Genomic DNA, 27,314 nt, shown 5'->3' with positions numbered 1-27,314 from the left:
TATTTTCTGGATTTTGGTTAATAAAAAATATCCTCGGATCTATGACAAGGCTATCGCTGTTTAGCTTCCATTTTACTACATCTAGCATCTTACTACGATTATATTAATATTTTAAAACATGTGATTGTAGGAGATATTTAATTATTATTGTGTCAATGCTCGACAAATAATTATTCCTAACCCGACAACTAACCATAATTATATTAATATAATATAACCACACAAAAAAATCGCTGAACATACAATCAATACCATTAATTTAACCTCACACGCTATTTGAAAAACGCTATTTTAGAGTATTTCACTGTTTTTAACCTTAGCGATAGGTAGGGTGGCCGCCAAAGATCCTGGCCTGGGGTCCCCTTCAGGATGTGGGGTTCATGTTTTGGTGTATTAATTGTTTTACGTGTGGTGTACGCGGAATTTTGGGAAGACCTTTGGTATGCCGTGGGTGAGAAAAGGTTGCGGAGCACTGGGATAGACCCACGGATAATATACATACATGCATCGAAAACTGGAACAATATTCGCGAGGCATTAGTAAACCATCTCCAATATAATATATTATCTATATCAAGTTAGAGTTGACGACAATCGTCCAAGGCGACAACTTTCATGAAGAGTTTCAAGTCATCAGCAAACAACATAAACATAAACATAGCATTTTTAATTACCAATGCTATGTCATTTATAAAAAACGTGAACAACAGCAATGACCCCAAGTTTGAGCTCTGAGGCACACCAGAAAATGTTTTAAATGTCTGTGACTGATAGAGGCCGTATGTTTTCCAATGATAACTCCGTACCACTCTTATGAATAGGAGTATCCTTCGACATCTTCTATGCTTCCGGAAAGATACCAGTCTCCATTGTCTGGTAAAATATATATGAAATTGGGCCCAAGACAAATTCAATACAGCTCTTTTGCATGCGGTCTCTAAGAGCGAGTATTATTCATTTTTTTAATAAAATCTAAACACGTCACCCTCATCAATTGAGAAGATATCAACGGATTGGGCACCGCATGATCGTTTTCTCTACATATATATGAACGTGACATACCTGTTTCTCCATCTAAACGCGACCATTCATGCAGCGTCTCGAGACAATGGTGTCGCGTGTGAAACGGCTCTAAGATTAAAACATGTATTGCTAATTCCAACCTTCGATATAAGACTGCACTGAGGGAAAAAAATTACACATTATACAATTGAACGAACCTGATGTATTGACCTGTATTCTGAATAAGAACAACCCGGTTTAGGTTCGTCAACATCACATAATGGGTCTATAACATCTTCAATAGTCTCGCGCTTGATGACAGATAGTTGATCACCCGTCTCAGGTTTTATATTAGAGAGGTCCGCTAAAAGATACTGAAAGAAACATTATGGTTAACACAGTAAAACCACTTTCACTTGAATGACTTATTATGGTCTAAATGAATTAGAAGATAACGTGCCCTTACCTAAATCACAAATGTATCGTAGCTGTCAAAATGTATAATTGAGTTATTTTTTAAATCAACGTTTAATATCATTGTATGTCTCTACGGAGTTTATAAAAAAGCAACATATTGTAATAATATACTAATCGTTGTTAGTCACAATACAGAGTGATTGTAAAAGAAATCAGTTTCCCAAAACTAACCTCGAAATTGCAACTTGAAACGTCGGCATTCTCTTGCTTTATATGAGTGCAAACTTCCGGGCTGATTGGGAGGCTAGTCTGCGTATCAAACAAAGGCTTGCCTTCTGTATCAGACTGTTCTCCATCACATTCTCGCTTTACGTCCATTTTAATGGTAAATATGATGTCAGGAAGAACGTGACAAGTAAGATCTGTTCAAAGTACATTAATTTAAGAGAAGTGTTGCCACAATACGTAATTATTTATTATGTATGGCCGAAATATTGAAAGTCTTTACAGTGTAAGCGATTAAACAATAAACTGTGTTTTATTGGATTTAAGTTTTGTACTATTCCATTTGTGTAGGTAGTTCTTTTCCACTCGGGTTTTGCCTTTCGACATTTTCAAGCACTACGCGTATTCACCAATGGCAAGTACACACTAACAGCGTATACTGTTACACCCATGACTATTGGACCTCTCCCGATTGTCTGAATTACGTCGTAATTATTAAGTGTAACCATGTCACCTGACCTCCTGTCAACAATGGGCGTACGTACGTCCAAAATTCCTTGATTAATTGTCAAAATGTTCAACATGTACTTAGCACGTAAGAATTGTAACTAATTATAATAATAGTAGGTCAGGAAAGAATGTGATTGTGCCGAATAAAAGAGACGAAAGCCAAAGAAATTAATTATTATTAGGGAGTATATAACCTCCAGCATTAGAGCAGCATGCACAAACTAAGGTTTCGTTCCTTAGGATAAGTCGCCGAAAGCATTACTTTACTATAGACAATCGTGAGTATAGAGTTAAGGAATCCTTAACCATTATACTACTTTTGTTATGAACACGCCCCCTTCTGTATTACCATTTACCACTGACAGCTGCTGTCAAAATAAATTCGCATGTCTATAAAATAGGCCAAACACTTAAATTCATTTAAAAATTCATGTCAATATGGATATTGATAGTGTTAATTCGTTTGGCATGTACCTACATGCAGAATATGCATGTACACAGTTTGCAGTTATTGCGAACAATGATGTACACATGGTAGAATTCGCGCAAAATGCAGATAACATGGACAATCTCGAAAATAGACAACCCATCTCTTTTGTTTTCGATTGAAACACAATACTTAGGTACGATAATATTATATTGTGAATAATTATTGTCAACAGTCCTTAACTCATTCATTACTCATTATTAGGTAGGTAGTATATATTATAATTATAATGTTATGAGTAGGTAAAATTTCATAACAATATGTCGACAAAAAAGCCATTGAAAAAGATTAAGTGCCTCGGTACGATGGTTGACATACGATATTTTAACTACCTATTGCAAATTAAAACTGTTGAACAACTGTATAGCCTACTCATTTTATTTTTTCACATACTTAAATTTAAAAAAATGAGAAAGATTGGAAAAAACAATGCTTTGCACTTTGAACAAAGTGATTCCACCATGATCTGATACGTTTTACGACAATTTCATATATAGCTGACTAATTAGATTTATGAAGCAAAAAAGCCATAAACCATGATTTTACTTTACTATTTTAAACCTCGCTAACCTAATGATTAAATAAAAAAACAGCAATTTCATATAACAACACATATTTCACCACAGATTTGTAAATATGTAGTACTTAGTTTAACATAAAATTAAAAATTCCACATAACATGTACGATGCAGGTAACATCCGTAATTTAATTTAAAAAATAGAATAAATAAATCAAGAAACATTTAGTTAGACGTTTCAGTCATTTACACATAAGCTGTCGTCTTTTTATAGAAAGTAAACTATTGCGCACTTCCAAAAACTGCTATTCTGGAGACCCACTGGTCAAAGGGGAATCTCCTTATAAATAACCATATTGTTGCGTAAATGAATTCAGAGGACAAAAAAATATTAAATAGAAAAGGTAGAGCTCGTTAAAAGTGATACATAATGTTTTAATTACGTACTTAAATCTTTAATTGTTTTATATAATATGTATTGTCAACACAATATGTTATTTTTATTTTAATTGAACTTGTATTTGTTATCTCTTCATAAATAAATAAAACTGTTTTACTTTCAAATTATTATTTATATTAAAATATTATAAGATAGAGCGTACACATTAACAATAAATATTTTTGCCCTATTTTATCAATGTTATTTGTGTACAAAATTTTTTTTTAATAACTATCGAAAAAATACCAATCCCGTGATCACAATTTTGGCTCGGGATTGGATTCCCTACCCCTGAATACCCGGCAGAATTTTGCAACCGAGAGGATTTCTTAAACATTAAAGATTCCCTTGAATAAGTAAGTAAGCATCCTGCTAGCTACCATTCGAATACAATGAAAGCATTCATTAATTATAATAATATTAATTGCATTAATAATGAAAATCATTCAACCTTAAGAGGTTAAAAAATGGCGCTATCTGTTAACACTATTCCTTATGCTTAATTTAAACATTACATTTCTCGCGTTTATTTTTTTACGTCCTCTCGGCTGGACAGCTTTTTTCTACTGACCTTCGACCTTTTATCCTCCTCTCCAGACAGTGTTGCCATATTTTAAAAGTGGAATTATAGTACAGAGCCTCCAAAATTATAGTATTTGGAGATAAAATATAGTACGCGTTGTCATCTGTTGAAAATGAAAATTTTCCCAATTTTTCATAGTCGGCTCGTTTTTATTAGGAAAAATATTTCGCCGCGGGCCGCAGGTTCCCAAATTTTCATGATCGGCTTGGTTTTTTTAGGAAAAATATTCGTCGCGGGCCGCAGGTTCCCAAATTTTTACGGTCAGCTTGTTTTTTTTAGGAAAAATATTTCGTCGCGGGCCGCAGGTTCCCAAATTTTCGAAGACTACTCGATTGCGAAATGGCAAATGCAGAATTATAGTACTTTTATTTAAAATTATAGTACGATTTTCAAAATTATAGTATTTTGGGCGTACTATACCTATTTTAAATCGTACATAGTACGCGGACCAAAATTATAGTACAAATACTATAATTATAGTACGGTTGGCAACACTGTCTCCAGACCACTCTCGTGGACGATGCGATGCCATCGGCAACGCAATTCAAAAACATCCGACATTCCTCGCCTAATATGAATAATAAGTCATTGGTCGAAAAATCGCGCCATGTTTTAACCTTTTAATGTTGAATGATTTTTATTATTAATGCAATCGATACATATTATTATAATTAATGAATATTTTCATTGTAATCGAATGGTAGCCAGCAGGATGGTCGCTTGCTTATTCAAGATTTTTTGTTCATTTAATGGAAGCATTTTTATAATACCTAACAACAAATTAATGGCTTGGTAATGGGTACCAGTCCTATATTACCTATTTTGCTAGATTTTTTCATGGATGTAGTGGAGCTTAAGATAATCAAGTTAAATTTTATTTATTTAGAAATACCATATTATAGGTATAGATATTATGTAGATGTTATCGTCGTCTCATTATGCAAACCCTCCTCGCCCGCCTCATGTAAATGCTCAGGAAAGACCTAAAACGTATTATTACATTTCTTTTATAAATAAAAAAGTATTAAAAATAGTAGGTATCTACCTAGATTATATCATATTTATCGTGCTGTGAATACAATACTGTGCAATACCTTCTTTTAAGTCGTTTTTTTTGTAAACATATTTTTTGCTGATATTAGTGTGGATTTGTAGTTTATTTCAATCATCAACGGTTGAATGTTGAGACCATAAATTAATAGTGTATTTAGGATTAAATTTAGGTTTATATTAAAAAAATAATGAGGAAAATTATTTTGTTTACATGTTGTAGGGTACAATAATAGCATAGAAAAAATGGTGTGAAAATAATACATCTGCGTAGGTATTACTAAATGATACAAACCAAATGTGTCAGACATATTAACCAAATGGCATCTCAAACTCTGGTGATTTGGGTAAGTGTCTCACTAATATTATAAATTTATTCGCTTATTTATTTATTGATATCTAAATTTAATTTTGTATGTTTCAGCTTAGTGGTAGGTGTATATTTTATTTGTAATGTATTTAAGGGGGGGCTGACAGGGCTCTAACCTGGGGCTCGGGCTCGATAAGTGAGATAAACACTTATCACAAATTTGCTCTAATAGGAAAAAATTCGGCTGCGGCGCTATTTTCCTTCAATAATGATATTATTTAAAATTATATGGTTACACAATACAATTTATAATTGTGTAGCGATACTCAAAAACTCCACAATTCAAGTGTATGTATTAAAATATACAAAAAAACACTTAATATACACATCAATTTTAACGCGTACACCATTTGGAAAACATTACTGTAGAGCGTCACACTGCTTTTATCCTAGCGATAGGTAGGGGGGGCAAAGATCCTAACATGGGGCCCGCTTCAGGATGAGGAGGCCATGCTTCATACAACACATTTCTTAGATCGCCACCCTAGAACAACAAGGTATCATCTGGCATTTATACCAAACTGAGATATCGAGCTCCAAAGTTTTGAATATGAATAAAATCTTAACTATATGCAATGAAAATTGATAGATATTAACAATAATATTATTATTGCATTATGTTTGTATTTTCAAAGCATTGGATACTAAATATATCTCATATTATCTAATCCAGACATTAAAATTTTGTGATGGAACTTAATTGCTCCGAAAATCGAAAAAATCAGAGCAACAAAGTTCTATCTGATTATTAAACCTTGATGTTGTGAAAATATTTTGCTACAGGGCTTAATTATTGTGTTTAAAATTGAATAAAAATACCTTTTTCAATTAATTCTTTATTAGAACAACATTAAATTAAACATAGTTTATGAAAAATGACAGGACGTGGTATAAAAAAATGTTTCATAATACTGAGATTTAGAACAATATTAATAGTTTTTAAAATGACATGAAAGTATCTTCACCTTCAAAGTTTTTGTTGTTAGAATCTATATGATCCATGATGAACGCTCCAGTGTACTCACATAACTTCACAGCTCGATATAATAATGTCACACTCCTCTGAAGACCTGGAGAGACCGGAACCATTTCCGAGCTGACTCATAGTAATGGTCTTTAACGAGAAAAAAATATCTGGCAACGTAGTTTGTCAGAACGCAAAAAATGCAACGCTGTATTTATGATGGGAGATCGCTTGTAGCGCTTCTCGCTAATATCGAGATCTAAAGCGAAAAAGTTTAGGCTTCCAGAGATCGCAATTGTAAACATATGCATCTCGCGTTCCGAAAAAATTATTAAAATGTAATGAATAGTTAGTCAAAGTATAGGTCAAATAAAAATCGCCGTTTTAGACCATTCCGAGGTATTTGTTTGTTCACTCCCAGGTCCAAATAACAGACGATGACCAGCAACCAGCATACCGAGCGAATGAATCTCATATTAATGTAGTTTCCTTGGGCGAACAGGTGCTACTTATTATCAATGGGATGTGTGAATGAAAACGATTAAAACCAAATAAGTTTCCGATTTATAATCATAATTATACATATTGTCACTAAATACAATTTTTAACCAAGCTATCGACATACTCAGCAGGTATCTTCCACTTGTCAAACGGCTAAAAATGTTGGGTTCATTCATTAAAAATAAAAACTTCCGTCGAATGACATTTTATTTAGACAAAACCGATTCCAATATCTTTGGACATAACTATTAAAACCATAACAAGGTAAACTCTTAACAACTAAGAGGAGCATGCATAGAACATTAAATAACACCAATTTACAGGCATAAACGAAAATACGATGACAGTTGTATATATTTTTTTGTATTTAGTGACGTCACACGTATTACGATTCAATTGAGGATAGGTCTTTACCTAGAAGTGCATCTATTCTATTCACAAGACTGATATCGGCCGCTTTCGCAAATATCGAGGGTAGTATTTCATTTTTTTTGTATCGAAGTATTAGCACTTATTGTAACAATTACAAGAAGTTGGGATAATTGTCACAATACGTGCTATGTTTTAAGAGCACCTCTCTATGTTAAATTTTGTCGCGGAATAGCCAGTTTTGACTGTTTAGACGGCTAACTTATTGTAATTGTTACAAATGAAAAACTACCCTCGATAGCAATCTTGTGTACAGAATAGATGTGCAAAGGCACCTAGCGCAAAAATACGAAGCTTGCACACATTTAAATCGATGTTTTTTTTTTTTTTTATATATAAAAACAATTAAAAATATGCTTTTGCCAAAAATCTCTTAAGGGCAACATAGAAAACTTAATAAACTAAATGTTAATAATACCTAAATATTACCAACCTAATAATTAGATGGGGTCCTTTGACAAATTCACATTTTTGTACAATTGTAAGTTTACTTTAGACTTAAAATATAAAAAAAATTATTTTCAATGTTTACAGATACATATTTATTAAGTAATACAGTTAAAATTGTAAATTATCAAAAAAAATGTCTATAGCCTTAAACCTTGTGAAACCAAACCATAACAGAATAAACTTTGCCAAAAAATACTCATCTATCTATAAAATATCTAAAATTATGCCATTTATACATACATAGAAAAAGATATTTTATAGGTAGAATAATATTTTTATCGATTATAGTTTGGTTTGGGCAGGGCATAAAATTAAAAAAAAAATTACAAACATGTGTGATATCTAATTCAACGAAAACAAATAAATAGAATGAAAAAGTTTGCACAATATTGTCGGATCCCAAACAAAACTATTAACGTCGGCTTATAGCGTCGTACGTCCAGGTTCAAATCTTGAGTCTGGCATGTACACATATTGTTTTTCGATTTGTGTAGGGGCAGAGTATGGACTTAATAGGTTGAGCAAGTGGCTGACATCCGTTTCAGATTAAAACAAAATCTGTTGGAGGCCCATATGTTCCTATTAGGATCGGATATGGGTTAAAAAAAACAACTAGCTTACGGTAGTGGAGTTCGATACACTTCAATTTATGTCAATACATTTATCACATTATGACTACACCAGTATGAGTAATTTTGTGTCTTTTCATGCTACCTGATTGTTTGCATGAGTATTCGCATTTATCACATTTAAATGGCTTTTCACCAGAATGAGATATTTTGTGTGTTTTCATGTTACTTAAATATCTGCATGAGTAATTGCATATATCACATTTAAATGGTTTTTCACCACAATTAGTCATTTTGTGTGTTAACAAGTTATTTGATTGTCTGCATTAGTAATTGCACTTATCGCAGTTAAATGGCTTCTCACCAGAATGACTCATTTTGTGTGTTTTCATGTTACCTGAATGTCTGCATGAGTAATTGCATATGTCACATTTAAATGGCTTTTCACCGGAATGCCTCATTTCGTGTCTTTTCATGCTACCAGAATGTTTGCATGAGTAACTGCACTTATCACATTTAAATGGTTTCTCACATGAATGACTTATTTTGTGTGTTTTCATGTTACCTGAATGTGTGCATGAGTAATTGCATTTATCACATTTAAATGGTTTTTCACCAAAATGAGTCATTTTGTGCATTTTCATTACACGAGACGTAGTGCATGAGTAATTGCAATTGTCACACTTAAATGGTTTTTCCCCAGAATGGGTCATTTTGTGTGTTTTTATGTGACTCTGATGTCTGCTTGAATAATTGCATTTATCACATTTAAATGGCTTTTCACCAGAGTGACTCATTTTGTGTGTTTTCATGTCACTTGATAGGCTGCATGAATAATTGCATTTATCACATTTAAATGGCTTTTCACCAGAATGACTCATTTTGTGTCTTTTCATTTGACCTGACTGTCTGCATGAGTAATTGCATATGTCACATTTAAATGGTTTTTCACCAGAATGTGTCATTTTGTGTCTTTTCAGGTTAACTGAATGAATAAATGAGAAATTGCATATATCACATTTAAATGGTTTTTCACCAGAATGAGTCATTTTGTGTGTTTTCAGATTACCTGAATGTCTACATGAGAAATTACACATATCACATTTAAATGGCTTTTCACAAGAATGACTCATTTTGTGTGTTTTCATGTTACCTGAATGTCTGCATGAGTAATTACATATATCACATTTAAATGGTTTTTCACCACAATTAGTCATTTTGTGTGATGTCATGTGATTTGATTGTCTGCATGAGTAATTGCACTTCTCACATTTAAGTGACTTTTCCCCAGAATGAGTTATTTTATGTGTTTTGATGTTACCTGAATGTCTGCATGAGTAATTACAGATATCACATTTAAATGGCTTTTCACTAGAATGAGTCATTTTATGTGTTTTCATGTTACCTAATTGTATGCATGAGTAATTGCATTTATTACAGTTAAATGGCTTTTCACCAGAATGAGTCATTTTATGTATTTTCATGGTACCAGACGTCGTGCATGAGTAATTGCATTTATCACAGGTAAATGGCTTTTCACCAGAATGTCTCATTTTGTGTGTTTTCATGACATCTGATCGTTTGCATGAATATTTGCATATATCACATTTAAATGGCTTTTCACCCGAATGACTCATTTCGTGTCTTTTCATTTTACCTGACTGTCTGCATGAATAATTGTATTTGTCACATTTAAATTCCTTTACGTCAGAATGAGTCATTTTGAGTGACTTCATGACGTGACCAGGACGAAATCTTGAAAAAGGACCATCGTCACATTTAACCAGCCATGCAACGGAATCGGTCGTTTTCGCAATTGTGGTTTTGTGTATCGCTTTGTGAAGCAACATTAGGTCGAACGATGAAAAAAAATCAAAACAGATACTGCACACAAAATTTTCTTTATGAAACGATTTTTTTTCCAGTTGTATAACAGCCACTAATAATTCTGTGTTTACCATATTCGATTGAAAAATATCATGTTTACTATTGCGACAGGCGACATCTTTATACCATTCAATATATTCTTTGAGTTCTTTCTTAATGTCGTGTTCCTCAATATGTAGGCCTTCGCTAGACGCTTGTGCTTCAGTCACGTTCCAGGTCGATTTTTGGCTCGCAACATTGGCCGGTACAGTGCTTCTAGCGATAATCTATAAAAAAACATTTAAAAGTATTAATGAATTATGAGATTTTTTAATAACAGTTCCTTATAAGAAAGAGATCCAGTTAGAAATATACCTAGACACGGTGTTAGCGAACCTTTTTACGTAGGCACGCGTGCCAAAAATTTCCAAATATAATCTTTCGACTGTCTGACGTGCCGAGCAGTTTTTTATACGGAAAAAATAAAAAAGTAGTTTTTAAGAAATCTATTAAAAAATGTTTAAATATTACAAGAGATAATCTATCTTTCACCGTGTTTCTAGACGACTGCATATATAGGCCCAGGAGAGGTAAGACCGCTCGTTGTCGGTAGTTTCCGAATGCTTAGGCTTGTACTTGAGTCGGCGTTGCGCGGAGTGATCGATCGATTAATACCGTGGTACTTGTTGTTGTAAATTGGTACATAATCTTTGTTTTTACTTCGATTTTCGGAGTCCCGAACATACTTCAATTTAAATCAAGCACAATCTTAAAAAGCTTGACATAATCATAATTATTAATAGATACTTATATCATTTTAAAAAACGCGTTTTCTATCCGAAACCGTGTTTTTTCAGATCTTTAATTCCATCGTGTACAAATTAATTATTGTAATATCATTTAACACTTTCTATAAACCTACTCGATATATGTGAGAACGTGACTATGGTGTAGTACTTCATATAATTATGAAAATCCAGAATATGGTTCTCGTTGACCTCATGTATGCCCATCCCTAATCTATTGTCTGCTAGTTTGCAGCTGTCTTGAAAATGGGATTGGTTTGATTTTGATAGATGGGGTACATCATAATTACTAGGTACACTAACATTAACACCTTCCGCAAACGTTATGTATAGCTCAATGCTACATAAGACATTTTTTGGAAATCGATGAAACCACCGTTTTTTGCATGAAGATATAGTTTGACTTTGATAACTGACGAATAACAGGAATGTATATTTATAACAAAAACACTGATACCTAGGTTATAAATTTGATTTGCGATTTTTATATTGATAATTCAATACGAAACGAGAAAGACCTTATAATTATGTTGTTTTGAAGACAATCGGGGATCTAATTTTGACAGCTGAACAGTGGGATCACTCGTTTGAGAGATGCTTGTACATAAAGATATTATGCTCAGGCATTGTGTCGTAAAATGGCGCTGATACTGTTCACAATATTATGTATGGATAAAATATCGAAAGTAATTTTTAAGTACGCACAAGTAGGGCACTTGTGGCGTGAGCATTATGTCATCGCAGCATTATTCTGGTACAAACTGTAATGTTAGGTTATGACAAAAGTACTTTCTGAAAGAATAGGTCGATCGGTCATCATCAGGTCAATGCACCCACTCACACTAAACCAGATAAATAGGTTAGTAAGATAGTTGTACGAAGCGCGTATAACCGAGACGAGGATAATATGTACTTACCTTTTGAAATTTAGTCACAAAGCTGTGATAGGATACATAGCCAACGGAAGAAAATATCGCATAATATACAATTACCTGCTGTACTGGTCCGTTATCTGAATGCGAACATCCAGGTGTTGGATCTTCATCATGGAATGGGTGTTTTGCGTCTGCAACGAACTCGCATTTAACGTCAACCAGCTGGAGGTCAATCTCGGGTTTAATTTTATTGAGACGCGTTGCTGGATTCTGAAAGAAACGTTATGCATTTTTGTAATCATATAAAAAAAACAATTTTGATCTCGCGTACCTATTTTATGACAATGCTTAATTATATAATTGAGGTAGGTAGCTGTTTTTAATAGAAAGTTTGACATTAGTACGTTCTTAAACGATTTGTACAAAATACAAACCTAACGTACCTAGGTATTCTGCTAAAATAAGTATAAACATCGCAGGAAAGGACTTAATAAATAAAAACTAACCTCAAAATAGCAACTGAAATCGTCTGTGTTCTCCTGCTTTATATAAGTGCGCGTATCAGGGCTGTTTTGATGGCTAGTCGTTACATCAAACTTGTCTTCGGTGTCAGATTGGTGTCCATCACATTCTCGCTTGACTTCCATGTTTGCGTATCAACAATCGTATGCAATGTGCTAGAGACAACTTGACAACTTTATGTTCTGTTGTATATAAGAGTTGCCGAAGCTAATAATATCCAGTGTAGCTATTATCTGATCAATAAGAATGTACCTATTGAATTTTGTAGGTATTATAGTACAGATGCTAATGTCAAGAACACCGACTAAACGTAGAACGTTTACCGTAGGTAACTAAAATGTATGTGCTGTCGCTGGAGACTAATAGAGAGTGGAACCGTCACGAAAAGGATTTCGTCAGTGTTGACATTGTATGAGAAAAAAACCCAATTTGATTTATTTTTTTATTATATACCGAGATGCGCTGTTCTCGTTATGATTGAGGAAATGCTGATTTTCATACCATTATTTTGTTTAGACAACAAAACATACATATTATTAAATTGTGTGACCGTGTCAAGTGTGTATTTTTATTATAGGTAGTTTTCACGGAAATACTTTTCAGTATTGCGGCAACATTTTTCTAACATTACATTGAATGGATCTTGTCTGTTACGTAACACGTGTCTTTTGGAATATATACCCTTAACATGGATGTAAAGCAAGAATATGATGGAGTACATTCCGATATAGAAGGCAAGCCTTTGTTTGACACGCTGACAAGCCATCCAAACAACCCGGACCCTCGCATTCATGTATCGCAAGAGAATGCGGACGTTTCAAGTTGCAATTTCGAGGTTAGTTTTTGGAAACTAAATTCTTTTACAATTACTTTAGATTGAGAATAATAACGATAAGTACACTATTATAATAATATGTTTTTACAAACTATGTATGAACATAAGGTGATATTAAACTTTGTTTCAAAAGAATACTTGATTATGCAATTTGACAGCTACGATACATCTGTGATATTTTAGGTTAGGATAAGTTATCTACTAATTTATGTTAAATATAATTATTTTACATTGTTATATGGATGTTACGAGAACTGAAACTGGTTTTACCGTCTTTACAAAATACAATAATTGCTTCTTACAGTGCCTAATGGCTGACCTCTCCAATATAAAATCTGAGACAGATGATCAACAAGCCGTCGTCAAGCGCGAGATTATTGAAGATGTTTCACACCCAATATATGATGATGAATACCCTCAACCGGGTTGTTCACATTCAGATTACAGGCCAATTGTAAGTAGACATAATGTGTGCTGTCTTATATAGATGGTTGGAATTTGCAATGCATCTCTGAAACTCATTTCACCATTATTAATTCGCTCCAACTTGTTTCATTTGTTGGTTTTAGGTTACACTAATAATATATTTACAATATATGTGTAGGTTTGTACATCTTTCGTTAAATCACGAGTATTTAATTATGATAATTTCTACATCACAATCATTCGAATGTAAATTGCGATCCACTGTACGTTAAATTAATCTCCCGTGAGTGCCTTTTAAGTCATGCAAGGTAAGATATGTAAAAAAAAACGTTAATTTGTTCTATTGTATATGTTACTCCGAATGTGCGAAATTGACTATTACATGAAATGGGCAAAATTTTGGCTAATTCATGTAATAATCAAGCCTGTTGCCTTATTCATGAATTAGGTAAATAATCTGCCGAGTACGTGAATTCGCCAGGGTATGGAATTCTTAAACTGTCAACATGACAGTAGAAAAAGTAAATTTTATACCGATGGTTTTATTAGTTATAATTGGACATAATATATTATTATTATTATTAGGTTAGGTAAGTTAAGTTTAGGTTAGGTCTTGTAATTCTGAATTCAACTGAATGTCATTTTTGAGGTTAGCTAACAAGTGTCGACAAACTATCACAAACATACAATCGACCATTGCACGATTGATACCCAAGCACGAATCAATTCGCAAAAACACCTTTTAATGACATTCTTCCGTTATCATAATATTATAGTTCTAGTTTTTTTTTCGCATAGTAAATGGATATGAACGTCATTGTAGTTATTGATTGGTATATTTCAGTGCTCTAAATGGTATATTTTACTAACCGGAGCGCTCAATTTTTTATGAAAATGTTAACAAAGTTATCTAATTGCTTGTGTATTTTATAAAAATAAGTGTGTTATGCCGTGTCCACATTGGCAACAAGTTGCTGGCAACCTCATTAAATTTTGATTAAAATTATTTTTTGTCAAACAAATTTTGATAATTATCGTGAAATTTAATGAGGTTACCAGTGTGCACAAACTTTTAGATTTTAACGTTTAATGGCAAATCTAACTCACTGTCAAATTAATATGTCCACGAGACGGAGCGATAATTTTGGTGATTTTACGAACCGGAACGGCGCTCCGGTGCGTTCCGGTCCATTTCGAGCCCTGATATTTTTATAATTTATTTAATGACATTTGACATATTTGGTTAGTTTGATTAGTTGCAAAAAACACCACCGGAGCGCGAACATCTATTTTGGCCATAGATAATATACGTAAATTTCGACCAATGCGTGAGCATTTGACACATTTAGTTTAAATGCAAAAAACAACACCGTAGCGCTACTATCTAATGTGTCCAATGCATGAACTAGGCAGAAAAATTACTGCCGAATTCACAGATATTTTGTCTTATTAATGGATAAAGCAACGGGCTTACATTTTTCATAATTTAGGCAAATTTTTGCACATTTCATGTAATAGTCAATTTCGCACATTCGGCGTTACGTTTATAAAAAAATTGCTTCCAGCAAAGAGGAGGTTTATCGCACGCATCCCGACGCGTAAGCTGCTCGGCCATCGTTACGTTATTTAGGTGATCGTTAGTTATTTTATCCAGAAATATCAGGAAAAAACATAGCACAGTTGCAGAGTGAACATTTTTTATTGACATCCGACAATTATGTTATGCAATCTTTGAATTTCCATTAGAAACTATACTAATTTTGTACAAAATAAATTACACATATTGTACCAAGACTTGTACCACAATAATTGTATCATAATATTCTGTTTTATGTATATCCTTTTGGATGTTACATGTTGAGTTCCATATTTTGTTTTAGCTTTTTACGGATTATTCTGTAACAATATTGAATTCGTATGTAATACCTTGGCAGGGGTAGGGTAGGTACTATTATCATTTTTACTCTAATTTCTTTACTTAGGACCATACATCAGTGAAACGGCAAGTAATTTACAACTATAGGCGCGACGAAATTTTGGACTCGCCGGCATTCGGAGAGTGAACGTCGAGGTGTGAATACGTCAATTTGTTTCGTGATGGCGACGGGGGTATTAGTTCTTAAACGTGTAATGACTAAAAACGTTACTTATTTTCGTGAAAAAGAAAACATGTCAATGAATATATTATTATTATTACTAATGGAACAATAAACATAACATTAAATGGACGCATCTTGGATTTATATGACAAAATATATTTTGTTCGGCATGCGTCATTTGCACCCGCGACCCGCAATCCACGCATCGCCAAGCCACGATCTTTGTAGACCATGCCTCAACTGAGGTATAGCCTTAAAATCGATTCATTGCTGGCCTACTAATTTCTAATTAATTATCACATTTAAATATCATGTTAATTATATCTAATGGCCAACTAATGCAAACTCGCCAGTCGCAGTGTCAGCTCTAAATAAGTTGATGTCAGATGATTCTGAAAATCATAAACGTTGAAAAAAAAATAACTCAAACAGTAGAAAACATAATTTAGAATTTATTATTACTATAATTTTGGCTTTCTAGGTTTCTACTAAGGAATTTTTCACAAGGCATCACGATACAGATAGGAGGCAACAATCCTCGCCTGTTGGAATCGAAGATCAAGTGATGCAGTGTTCAGAAATGACGATAGACCAACAAAATATTAAAGAAGAAATCTTTATAGCAAATACTCCGAAGGAACTTCGACTTATTCTGACAAGGGTAATATATTTCTCACGCATTTAATTTTCAGCATTTGCACAATTTTGGATGCGGAAGTGCCCTAAAATGTCACAAATTGATTCACGCGAACATGATTGCTGATCAGTAACTTAGTAATCCTTAATTACATGAAATATAATATCCTCGCTATAATTTATATCTACAGGTAGCGTATTTAAGTTTTAAAATTAATGGACATAAGTATCTAGCGTGTACCTTCAGACAGTCGACAGTGCCCAACATTTCAAAATAATTTGTGGTATATGGCCACCGCGAAGTTCTTGAAGTGTATTCTGCACTTCCGGTTTTCCGGGTACTTTTTCGAGCTCTGCTGGCCGTATATTATAAATAGCACTAACAATGTTGGGTTTCAAGGCGTGAATTATGTATGGCTTATCAGCGTCACCCAGCCACTCAGGAAATATTCCGTATTTGTCAAATCGCACGACTTTGGAAGCAAATTGACAGATTCATATCATAAATAAACCTAATTCAATATTTCTGTGGTTGCGGTCGTATCCTGATACGTAGTTTCATCTTGTCCGGATCAATGCCATCCATATTTGCAACAGCAACAAAAAATATCATTGATCATGGGCCAGTGCCTTATGATCTCCATTGACCGTAACGCGAGCTCTTGCCTCTTTTTTAATAAATAAGGTTTTATGATTCCACCAGCACGTAAACTGCACAAGCAATTGCATTATTTTTACGTACTTAAAGAAATCTGTAGGGTCTCTTCCAGATTGGACCCCATATGCGCCAATTTTGTTTATTAACAAACCTGTTTAGCCCAAATAAGCGTCATCGCTTAAGTAATACATTATTTATATCTTTGAATCGCTGTTTGATCGTCACTCTATTCATGATCTGCCGGTCTAAATACTCATCATAAGTGTCAAAAAGTATGCGCAGTATTACAGTCGGTTTGACGTATAATCCTCTCCAAGTTCTATCTAAGCAAGAAATAAAACTCTTTTTTTCCATTGAGGAATCTTGAAAACAGAAGGTAATGGTATTTCATGCGGATCGAGTTGAAATATCACGAAATCGGTGATTTAATGTAGTACATAATTATAATATTTTACCTGCCATAAAACACAAAATCTCGATTGTCTTTTTCATCTTTAACGAGTGTAGTTATGTGCAGTGGATATAAATTCATCTCTCAAGTAAGATATTCTTTGTCCACTTCTCCCTGCATGTAGCGTGTATTTTTAGTATGTATATGTGATTGGACTCCCCACCCTACTATACCTTAGATTATTCAATCAAAAGTTTATGAAAAACATGAAACAGCTATTCATTCATTAACGACCAATAATTAATGGGCGAAAGCAGGATGTGCCGCAAGAGTGGGCAAGCCAAACGTTATTAATTTAATTTACAAATTATTTATAGTCATATTTAATAATAATATTCCAAATTCACGAAATATTGAAATCAACCGTAGAAGTTTTCACTGGATATAGTAATTTTGAGTTTCGTTGTCTAATAGTCGATCCCACACCCCACAATACTTTCTCCAATATAGAGTAGTATAATGTAGTAAGTGTTCTATTAAATAATGTTGAATTTGGAAGTATGATATTAAAATATTGTTTATACTATAAATTGATCGAAGTTGTTTGATGAGATTTAAATATTTTTGTGACCTTTGTTTCGTCTTTAAGCTAGGCAGGTGACAGTCACCCAGATTCGACTAGCTCAGCTATGTGATCTGGAGTCATCTTTGTGAGGATCTTGGAGTACATAGTGGAAACACTCGATGACGGTGCTTCACTACAGTTATTTTAACGAATAAAACTCACGTTCAGTATAACGATATTTATTGTTAATGGCTCTACTTTTATTCCATGGTCAAGGTCACATATAATTTATACATTGTCTAATATAGTTCTTAAAAAAACTGTAAAGAAAATATATATTCTAATAATTATAGGAAATAATTCGTAGAATTTTATTGACTATTTAAGTCCAAATTTATTTATATATTATATTTATTTATTTAATTTTTATTAACTTATAAATATCTTAATATTATAGAGTCGCTTATTAGAAAGTTGAAGAACCGCACACGTAATTAGGATGTACTCGCGGCTTCTTATCAGGTTTGACCAGAAAAAGAAGAGATACGCTGCGAGGATTAAAGTTTTACCTCTCAAATAGTTACATCTTGAATAAGAGAAGTTAATAGTTTACATACATAATGATCCCTTAGCTCATCGACTGAATTTGTAAGGATTTACGTTTACACTTTATGGTTATATCATCCAGTTTTGAGCTATACAAACTATGATTTTTGAAACCTTATGAAACCTTATAAATGCAATGAATGTCCATATAGATGCTTGCGACTTAGTGATCTTAAGATACATAAAAGGACACATACTGGTGAAAAACCTTATAAATGCAATGTATGTTCATATATATCCTCGACATCTAGTTATCTTAAAACACATAAAATGACACATACTGGTGAAAAACCTTATAAATGCAATGAATGTCCATATAGATGCTTGCGACTTGGTGATCTTAAGAAACATAAAATGACACATACTGGTGAAAAACCTTATAAATGCAATGAATGTCCATATAGATGCTTGCGACTTAGTGATCTAAAGATACATAAAAGGACACATACTGGTGAAAAACCTTATAAATGCAATGTATGTTCATATATATCCTCGACATCTAGTTATCTTAAAACACATAAAATGACACATACTGGTGAAAAACCTTATAAATGCAATGAATGTCCATATAGATGCTTGCGACTTGGTGATCTTAAGATACATAAAATGACACATACTGGTGAAAAACCTTATAAATGCAATGTATGTTCATATATATCCTCGACATCTAGTAATCTTAAAACACATAAAATGACACATACTGGTGAAAAACCTTATAAATGCAATGAATGTCCATATAGATGCTTGCGACTTGGTGATCTTAAGAAACATAAAATGACACATACTGGTGAAAAACCTTATAAATGCAATATATCTACGTTAATGTAGACGCTCGACAGCTAGTTGTCTTAAAAAACATACAAAGACATACTAGTGTTAATAGCCTTCTAATTATAACGTATGTTTGTATAGATACTCGCTAACTTACCCATTATTTTAGATTTTTGTTATGACGTTTATGAAGACGTACCAATTATGCAGTCTGCCAAACATCATGTTGGTAGTTTTGGCCACTGGTATTTGTGTGACAAATTAGTATTTGTGGCATAGCATCTGAGCGTATTGACACTAGGGAGTCCAATCACGGGATCCCTCCCGGACAATTTTCGATACCTGTGAATTCTGTAATTAGTAAACATTATCCCGAATCTTTCGAGTTGATTTTTTCATCAAACACAATCAATCGGTATGTGTACAAAATCATTATGTTAGTGACGTGTATGTACCTGTACACATCACGCATGGAATTGCCGTTTGCTCGCGGATAATAAACTACTATAGACGTTATGACCTATTGTTGTAGGTTGTGAAGATATAACGTCTATTATTTATATGTAGAAGGTTGCTTCGTGTGTGTGATAATATAATGTTCGGGGCACGAATAAATGAGACACAGTTTTGAAATGGATTGTTTTATATTGTATTTAAGATTAACACGGCTCTAAAATAAGACAGTCGTCATATTGTTTTAATACTTTATGATTTTTTTACAATATGATTTCTAATATGATATCGAAACTTTATGGAGAGTTGCTCGCATGATTGACTGTACTGTTGAAGGCCGGATTTGCAACTGAATTGTTGACTCGTTTCATTATTATTGTCTCTGGTCGATCAATGACCATAGACAACAACATGACATTTGTATGAGTTAAAATATAAAACCTCTACATAACCATTTTATCTGCTATACGTAACTGTAACAACATTAGTATAACAATAAATCCGATTATTAACAACCAGTTAGACGTCACTGAAGTCATGGCACGCAAGCAAAGATAATTACTACATTTAAATGGTATGCTAAGTATATCGAATAGCCACTTCACCGTTACGCGTTTGGTGCGTCCAATGATTTCAACCTATGTAATTCCATTCTGGTTAGTTTTAAGTATGCTAGGTTCACACGTCATAATCTTTGAATATTTATATTTCTATAAGGGTATAATTGCCCTTACAGAATAACCTAAATGTCATCATAACTCTTCAGAATTTCAATCATACTTTTATATTTTAAAAATATTATATTTACTATCAAAAAAATACCAATCCCGAGATAGTCAAATTGTAATCGCGGGATCAAAATTTTAGCTCGGGATTCGATTCCCTAATTGACACATAGGAATGACGACATTTTTTTTTACTTAGTAACTTACATTTGTATTTATTTTGCAAGTGCGTGAATCGTGGTTAAGTTGGTAAACTCCACAAAAATATTAATATCGTTCAGTTTCCATTCCATTCTTTTACATGCGCAACAGTGGCAGTATTTTATTATCTTTGTGATTATGTACTTACTTGAGTACAGTAATAAATGGTTTTGCACAAATTACCATAATTTTTAACTAAATAATAATGATGTGTTGTATTTATTATTGGCTCCTATAATCTATATATCGTGACGGATTGTCTTTCTATACACCCTGCATATTGGAAAATAATATTGTTATAGCAATATGTAGTGTAAAATTCTTGTATCTAATTTATTTATTTATACTATATCTCAAGTAGAATTTTTTTATCAACTTTGTAGGTACCTGCCTAACTAGAGTGTACCTAATCACCTATAATTATTTTAAATGCCAACATTGAAAAGATCTGTTGCTACATTCATAATAACTATAGGTAGGTAGTGTTACGTTCCTGGACTTTGATCTTATATCAATATTGATCCCTGAGAAATTAATTAGCGTAAACACGTTCCCTGACCGTGTAGTCAAAAGGCTTAAAACATAATATGATCGATTTCCTTCCTCAGATAAAAGTCCTATTTCTTGCGTATCGAGCTGGTATACGAGGCGTTGAAGTAAACGGTAACACAGGGTGAAAGATGAGGGAAGTGCTTGTCTAGTAATAAGATTGGATAATTTTATAATATGTCTAGCGATAAAATATGGAAATTTTGTCTACATTATATAAGCTAATTGATAAACATATAAGTATAACTTAGATGAAAACATGATAGTACTAACAGAAAGAAGGAGATGAAAGCTAAAGTAAATCAGTAGGTTATAATGTTTGATTTGGTATTGTTTTGAATTGTAAATAAACATCATTATGTAAATAGACATGTGTATTAAGATAAGAACCCAATATTCATTATTATTAAGATTTGTACTTAGACACTGTTGGAAATATTTGTAGATATAAGATTTTATATATTCTGATAATAATTTTGATGTCAACTGTTAACCTATTAGAAGCAGAGTTACGCGGAGTAATTTATCTCTGTAAAAGGCGCCAGTTCTCGCGGGAAGGGCGGTTAGAGCCTCAGACTGAGATGCACGTAATATGACCTCAACGGTTTGTTACGAAAAATAGTGCAAACTTACAGCCGACGCCGGTCGCTGCAGAAGTTGTTTAATTATCCGGATAACTTAAAGTCATCGCTAGGTGTTTAAGTGATAGCTCAAATATATTGTTATAAAATAAGAACAAGAAGGATCGTAATCTTAAAGTCTCAATTTTAAAATAAGAAACAATAAGGAATGTAATTCAATTCAATAATAATTGTAAAGAGTAATTCGGATTGTGTTATAAAACATTAATTAGGTACCTAAAAATAATAAATATTAAGAACCTTGTTGTAAAGTATTTTTATAAAGTAATAAATTAATATTAAGATGCAAGTGTAAAGGAATATTATAAAAATATCTGGTGAAAACAATATACGAAGTAAAGCTAATCCTGGTGTTTTATTTAATTCTGCTTGCTCCTTTATAGGACTACATAACAAAGTTGAAACAAACAATTTATTCGACACCCCAAGTGAATACCAAAACCCTGAGCTAGCTTCGAACTTGAGGGTAGGTACATCAGTAGATACGCTACGTTCTGGTCTATTTAGTCAAAGCCGAGAGGTAAAATAAGAAGAGGGTAAGGCTCTCTATGTGTGGCTGTAACGGGGATCACATTTCTAATGTGAAGTTTATAACATACATTATTCTTACCATTAGTACCATCAAGCACAGAAAAGCTGTATATTTTGACCATATTTACCTCAATGAGAAGTATGATTTGACTCCTCTTTTTTCTGTTTATCAGTTTATTGAGGAATGCATAGAATCAACCTCGTTTGTGTATGACCTACAACCAAGTATAATCATGGGTAATTGTCGGTAGGTAAGTTCCAAATGGCATTTAGATAGATAGGTACTAACACCGACAGAACTGTCTGCCTTCAGCAGATGGCTCCCCTAGAGTACGAAAAGACCGGATCACGCCCTCCAGTATATTAGTCAGCTGATCTTGTTTGTCATTTTTAGTGTCCCAATAGTGGAATTAAAAATAGCAATTTTAGACTAAACTCATAGATAGGTAGGAAGAATCTTTATCCATTGTTGACAAAAGATATAAAATCTGTGATTATTTGATGCATAGATAAGAATTTTTTGTTAATTTAATGGAAGCATAATATAATACCTATCAACAAATTAATGACTTTGCAATGGGTACCAGTCCTATATTACCTATTTTGACAGATTTTTTCATGGATATAGTGGATTTAAAGATAAGCAAGTTTAACTTATTTTGGAATACCATATTATAGGTACCGGTATAGATAATATGTAGATGATATATGAACATATTATCACTTCCAAATATTGAACATACATTACGTGAAAATACCTCAGAGATATAAATACCCTCTCAAATCATTTTATCTCATTTTAAGAAAATACGATACTCGACGGAAATTGAACCCGTGTAGCCACCAATATGCTTTAACGAATTAAGCTACGAGCGTCATACATAATTGCAATAATTTAAACTGGTAGGTCCCACATGAAATGCTCATTAAATTGCGTTATTATCTGGGTGTTTTCAAGTTATGTATGTTCAATATATGGAATGTAACATCAAATCTTGTAAATTATATATTGAATAAAATAAAATAAATGGTTTATTTCTTCCAAAAATGTTATCACATAATAAGAAACTGACTACGTAGCTTGTATTCTGAATAATCCAAAACTTCATTTTATCAAACTTATTTACCAAATCTATTTTGCAATAACAAAATGAATAAGGCCCCGTCCAGCGTGGGAGCGTTCGGCGGAGCGTTGAGCGGCGCGCGCATCTCAAACGTATAACCAAAAAAAGACGTTGTCTACTAACAATTTCACACACGGGGACGAGCCCTAAATATTATTGTAGAAAAATATTTCGATGGTCATGATAGCCGCGCGACAAGCGTTCGCTTATAGCATGTGTTCTTATACTTTAACGGTAGCTGGCGCATGTGAGATTTGGGATAAAAGTTGGAAAAAATAGTAACTAGGTATTACGTGTTAAGTACATTTATTATATTGATCGAGCATACGTTTATTTACATTTAAACGTATGTGAGGACATTTACAAAAGAAGCACAAAACACCCATACAATGATATATAAAAATACAATAAAGAGTAAAAAAATACTCAAAATAACAAAGGGTATTAGTGCGATCTTGGACATTGCATTTCACTAACTGGCTTTTTGAAGACAGGAGTGTAAGAAGATACTCCTAATCGTGATCAATTATCAAGGCTGTTATCAGTAAACCAAGATTCGCACAAATATGTGGAACCAAAACTGGATTTAATTTTGTTAGTTTATTTTTTCAAAGGTGGGTACTTTTTGTGGTCAGATTAATAAAAATTTGCCGAGAACACATTGCATTGATATGGTTTTTCACCAGTATGTGTCATTTAATGATCTTTAAGATTAGCAATTCGAGAGAATTTTTTAAAACATACATCACGTTGATGTGGTTTCTCACCAACATGTGTTATTTTATGTTTTTTGAGATCACCAATTTGCTGGAAATTCTTTAAACACACATCACATTGATATGGTTTTTCATCAGTATGAGTGATTATATTATGACCTTTAAGATTACCAATTTGAGAGAATTGTTTAGAACATACATGACATTGATGTGGTTTTTTACCAGTATGTGTCATTTTATGTTTTTTAGATCACCAATTCGCTGGAAGTTCCGTAAATCAAATTGATGTGGTTTTTCATCAGAATGTTTCATTTTATGTATTTTGAGTTTACCAATTAGCTGGAAATTCTTTAAACATACATTGCATTGATGTGGTTTTCAATCAGTATGCACAATTTTATGTCTTTTCAGTTTACTATTTGCGTTGAACTTTTTAAAACACACATCGCATTGATGTGGTTTTTCACCAGTATGAGTCATTATATGACCTTTAAGATGAGAAATTACAGAGAATTGTTTAGAACACACATGACAATGATGTGGTTTTTCACCAGTATGTGTCATTTTATGTATATTGAGAGTACCAATTTGCTGGAAATTCTTTAAACAAACATCGCACTGATGTGGTCGTTCACCAGTGTGTATCATTTTATGTTTTTTGAGATCACTAATTGCAATAAACCTTTTAAAACACACATCGCACTGATGTGGTTTTTCACCAGTATGAGTCATTATATGACCTTTAAGACGAGAAATTACGGAGAACTGTTTAGAACACACATGACAATGATGTGGTTTTTCACCAATATGTGTCATTTTATGTTTTTTAAGATGATCAATGCGCTGGAAATTCTTTAAACACACATGACAATGATGTGGTTTTTCACCAGTATGTGTCATTTTATGTTTTTTGAGATGATCAATGCGCTGGAAATTCTTTAAACACACATTGCATTGATATGGTTTTTCATCGGTGTGTGTCATTTTATGTTTTTTAAGGTTACCAATTTGCAGAAAGGTTTTAAAACACACATCAAACTGATGTGATTTTTTACCAATATGTGTTTTATATAACTTAGGATGCTCAGACGTGCATGAAATGTAGTGACTATTTAGATGGTTTACAGATTCAAACACTCCATAACAATTATTGCAAATAAAGTTACGTGGAAAATATGTAACTCTTCTCAACATGATTCGAACCACCTTTGGTAAGTGTAATTTCGAAACTTCCTGTTTTACGTTTAGTACATCTATAGTCATCTCTGAATGCTGTATCATATTTTCCATTTCATTAGTTGAATCTGTTATGTTGTTATTGGTCAGGTTATTGTCAAGCGTATCCTTTGTAGGCACGTCCAATGGATTATATGTGAAACATTGCTGGGAAGAAATCTACAAAAAAAATAGGGTTGGTATACTTAATTCAACAATATTAAAGCAAATAAATTTTCTTTGACAGGTGTTTTTTTTGGTAAGATTGAACTTACAAAAGGGTTAACTTTCAAATCCATGTGTGACACGCGTTGACTTTATGACATTAATGATTGGTTTAGTCTGGCAAAGAAACACGAATAGAGTTACGTTGACAAATTTACCACAACTACCTAGTAAATGTGTTTTAGATTCGCGCACCCTATAATTGCATGTTCCCGCAAAATTGCGTTTAGTGATTTAGCTCATTCTCACTGAACGGGTTTGTTAGTATGGAAATATGCCACATATCGATTGACACCGATCCATAAAAGTCCCTTGATTGCATTACCGGACAATATTTCTTCAAAATGAGGCTGAGGCTGAAGCTATGGAGAATTGATCAGTAATATTTTTTCAAAATATGGCATATGAATGTGGCATAAAAGTGTAGCACCACGTGCTATACGGCGACAGCACTAATCTATATCAAATTTTGGGGATAAGCTGTTCCATAAACGGACCTGTCAAATGTCCTCTAAATTCAGGCGATATTTCCTGTGGGGGTTTGCGAATTCACTGGCTCATTCCGATAGTTAAGCAACAATTGGCGCATTGAAAGCCAACATTATTCGTTTTATATAACTGACAGTGCACGAAAAAAGTGTACTAAATTGGGCGACCAATATTTGCTTCGTTGAGAACAGCTGCAGTGGCAATATGCCTTAAATCATTTAAAAATGTTAACGCCATGCACGTCTGTCTTTCGAATTTAAAAACGGTCAAAATTGACTTTTTACAATTTAAAGTTCTATCGGGCTTAACGGGGGGGGGGCATTCCAAAAGAGGCACCTAGCGGAAAAATACGCAGCTTGCAATTTGAGACATTTTGTTATAATTTACAATATCAACTGTATTAATTAATAAAAAAATGTATCTGAAAAACATTAAAAAGATTTTTTTAAATATAAATGAAAAGGATTTCAAGTTATACAGATTTATATTTTTGTCAAAATCGATGTTTTTTAAATAAATATAAAAGATATTAAAACGATGAATAAGTAATAAATCTGTTAAAATTCGTTAAAAAATGACAACTTAATAATATAAAATTTTAATAATAAATATGACCATAAAATATAATGTAATAATAAGATAGGACCATGCAACAAATTCACATTTGATTACATTTTTTTACAATTGTAAGTTATATTTGACTTAAAAAAAAAACAAACATCTTTAATGTTTTCAGATATCTACATGTTTATTAATTAATACAGTTGAAATTGTAAATTATCAAAAAAAAATTTCAAATTGCAAGCTTCGTATTTTTCCGCTAGATGCCTCTGCTGGTATTCTGCTGGAATAATAATCCCCTCAAAAACAACATTT

At 33.0% G+C, this 27,314-nt stretch overlaps 1 protein-coding gene across 1 annotated transcript in view; it reads right to left on the bottom strand.

Annotated features, from left to right (window-relative positions):
• Positions 1-25,073, bottom strand: part of LOC147070571 (uncharacterized) — a 61,482-nt gene extending 36,409 nt beyond the window's left edge. The window contains exons 1-2 of the mRNA XM_085949276.1: positions 24,954-25,073; positions 9,401-9,982 (exon numbers count right to left, since the gene is read on the bottom strand). Coding sequence (XP_085805402.1) covers positions 9,401-9,982; positions 24,954-25,073 — 702 coding nt within the window. The remainder of the gene's footprint in view (positions 1-9,400; positions 9,983-24,953) is intronic.
• Between the last annotated feature and the right edge of the window lie 2,241 nt (positions 25,074-27,314).

The sequence above is a fragment of the Rhyacophila brunnea genome, unplaced genomic scaffold (genome assembly GCF_057557595.1).
Source record: "Rhyacophila brunnea isolate RB1 unplaced genomic scaffold, BYU_Rbru_1.0 scaffold_211, whole genome shotgun sequence".
In the NCBI taxonomy this organism is placed as follows: domain Eukaryota; kingdom Metazoa; phylum Arthropoda; class Insecta; order Trichoptera; family Rhyacophilidae; genus Rhyacophila; species Rhyacophila brunnea.
This window is presented reverse-complemented; position numbering and strand designations above follow the sequence as displayed.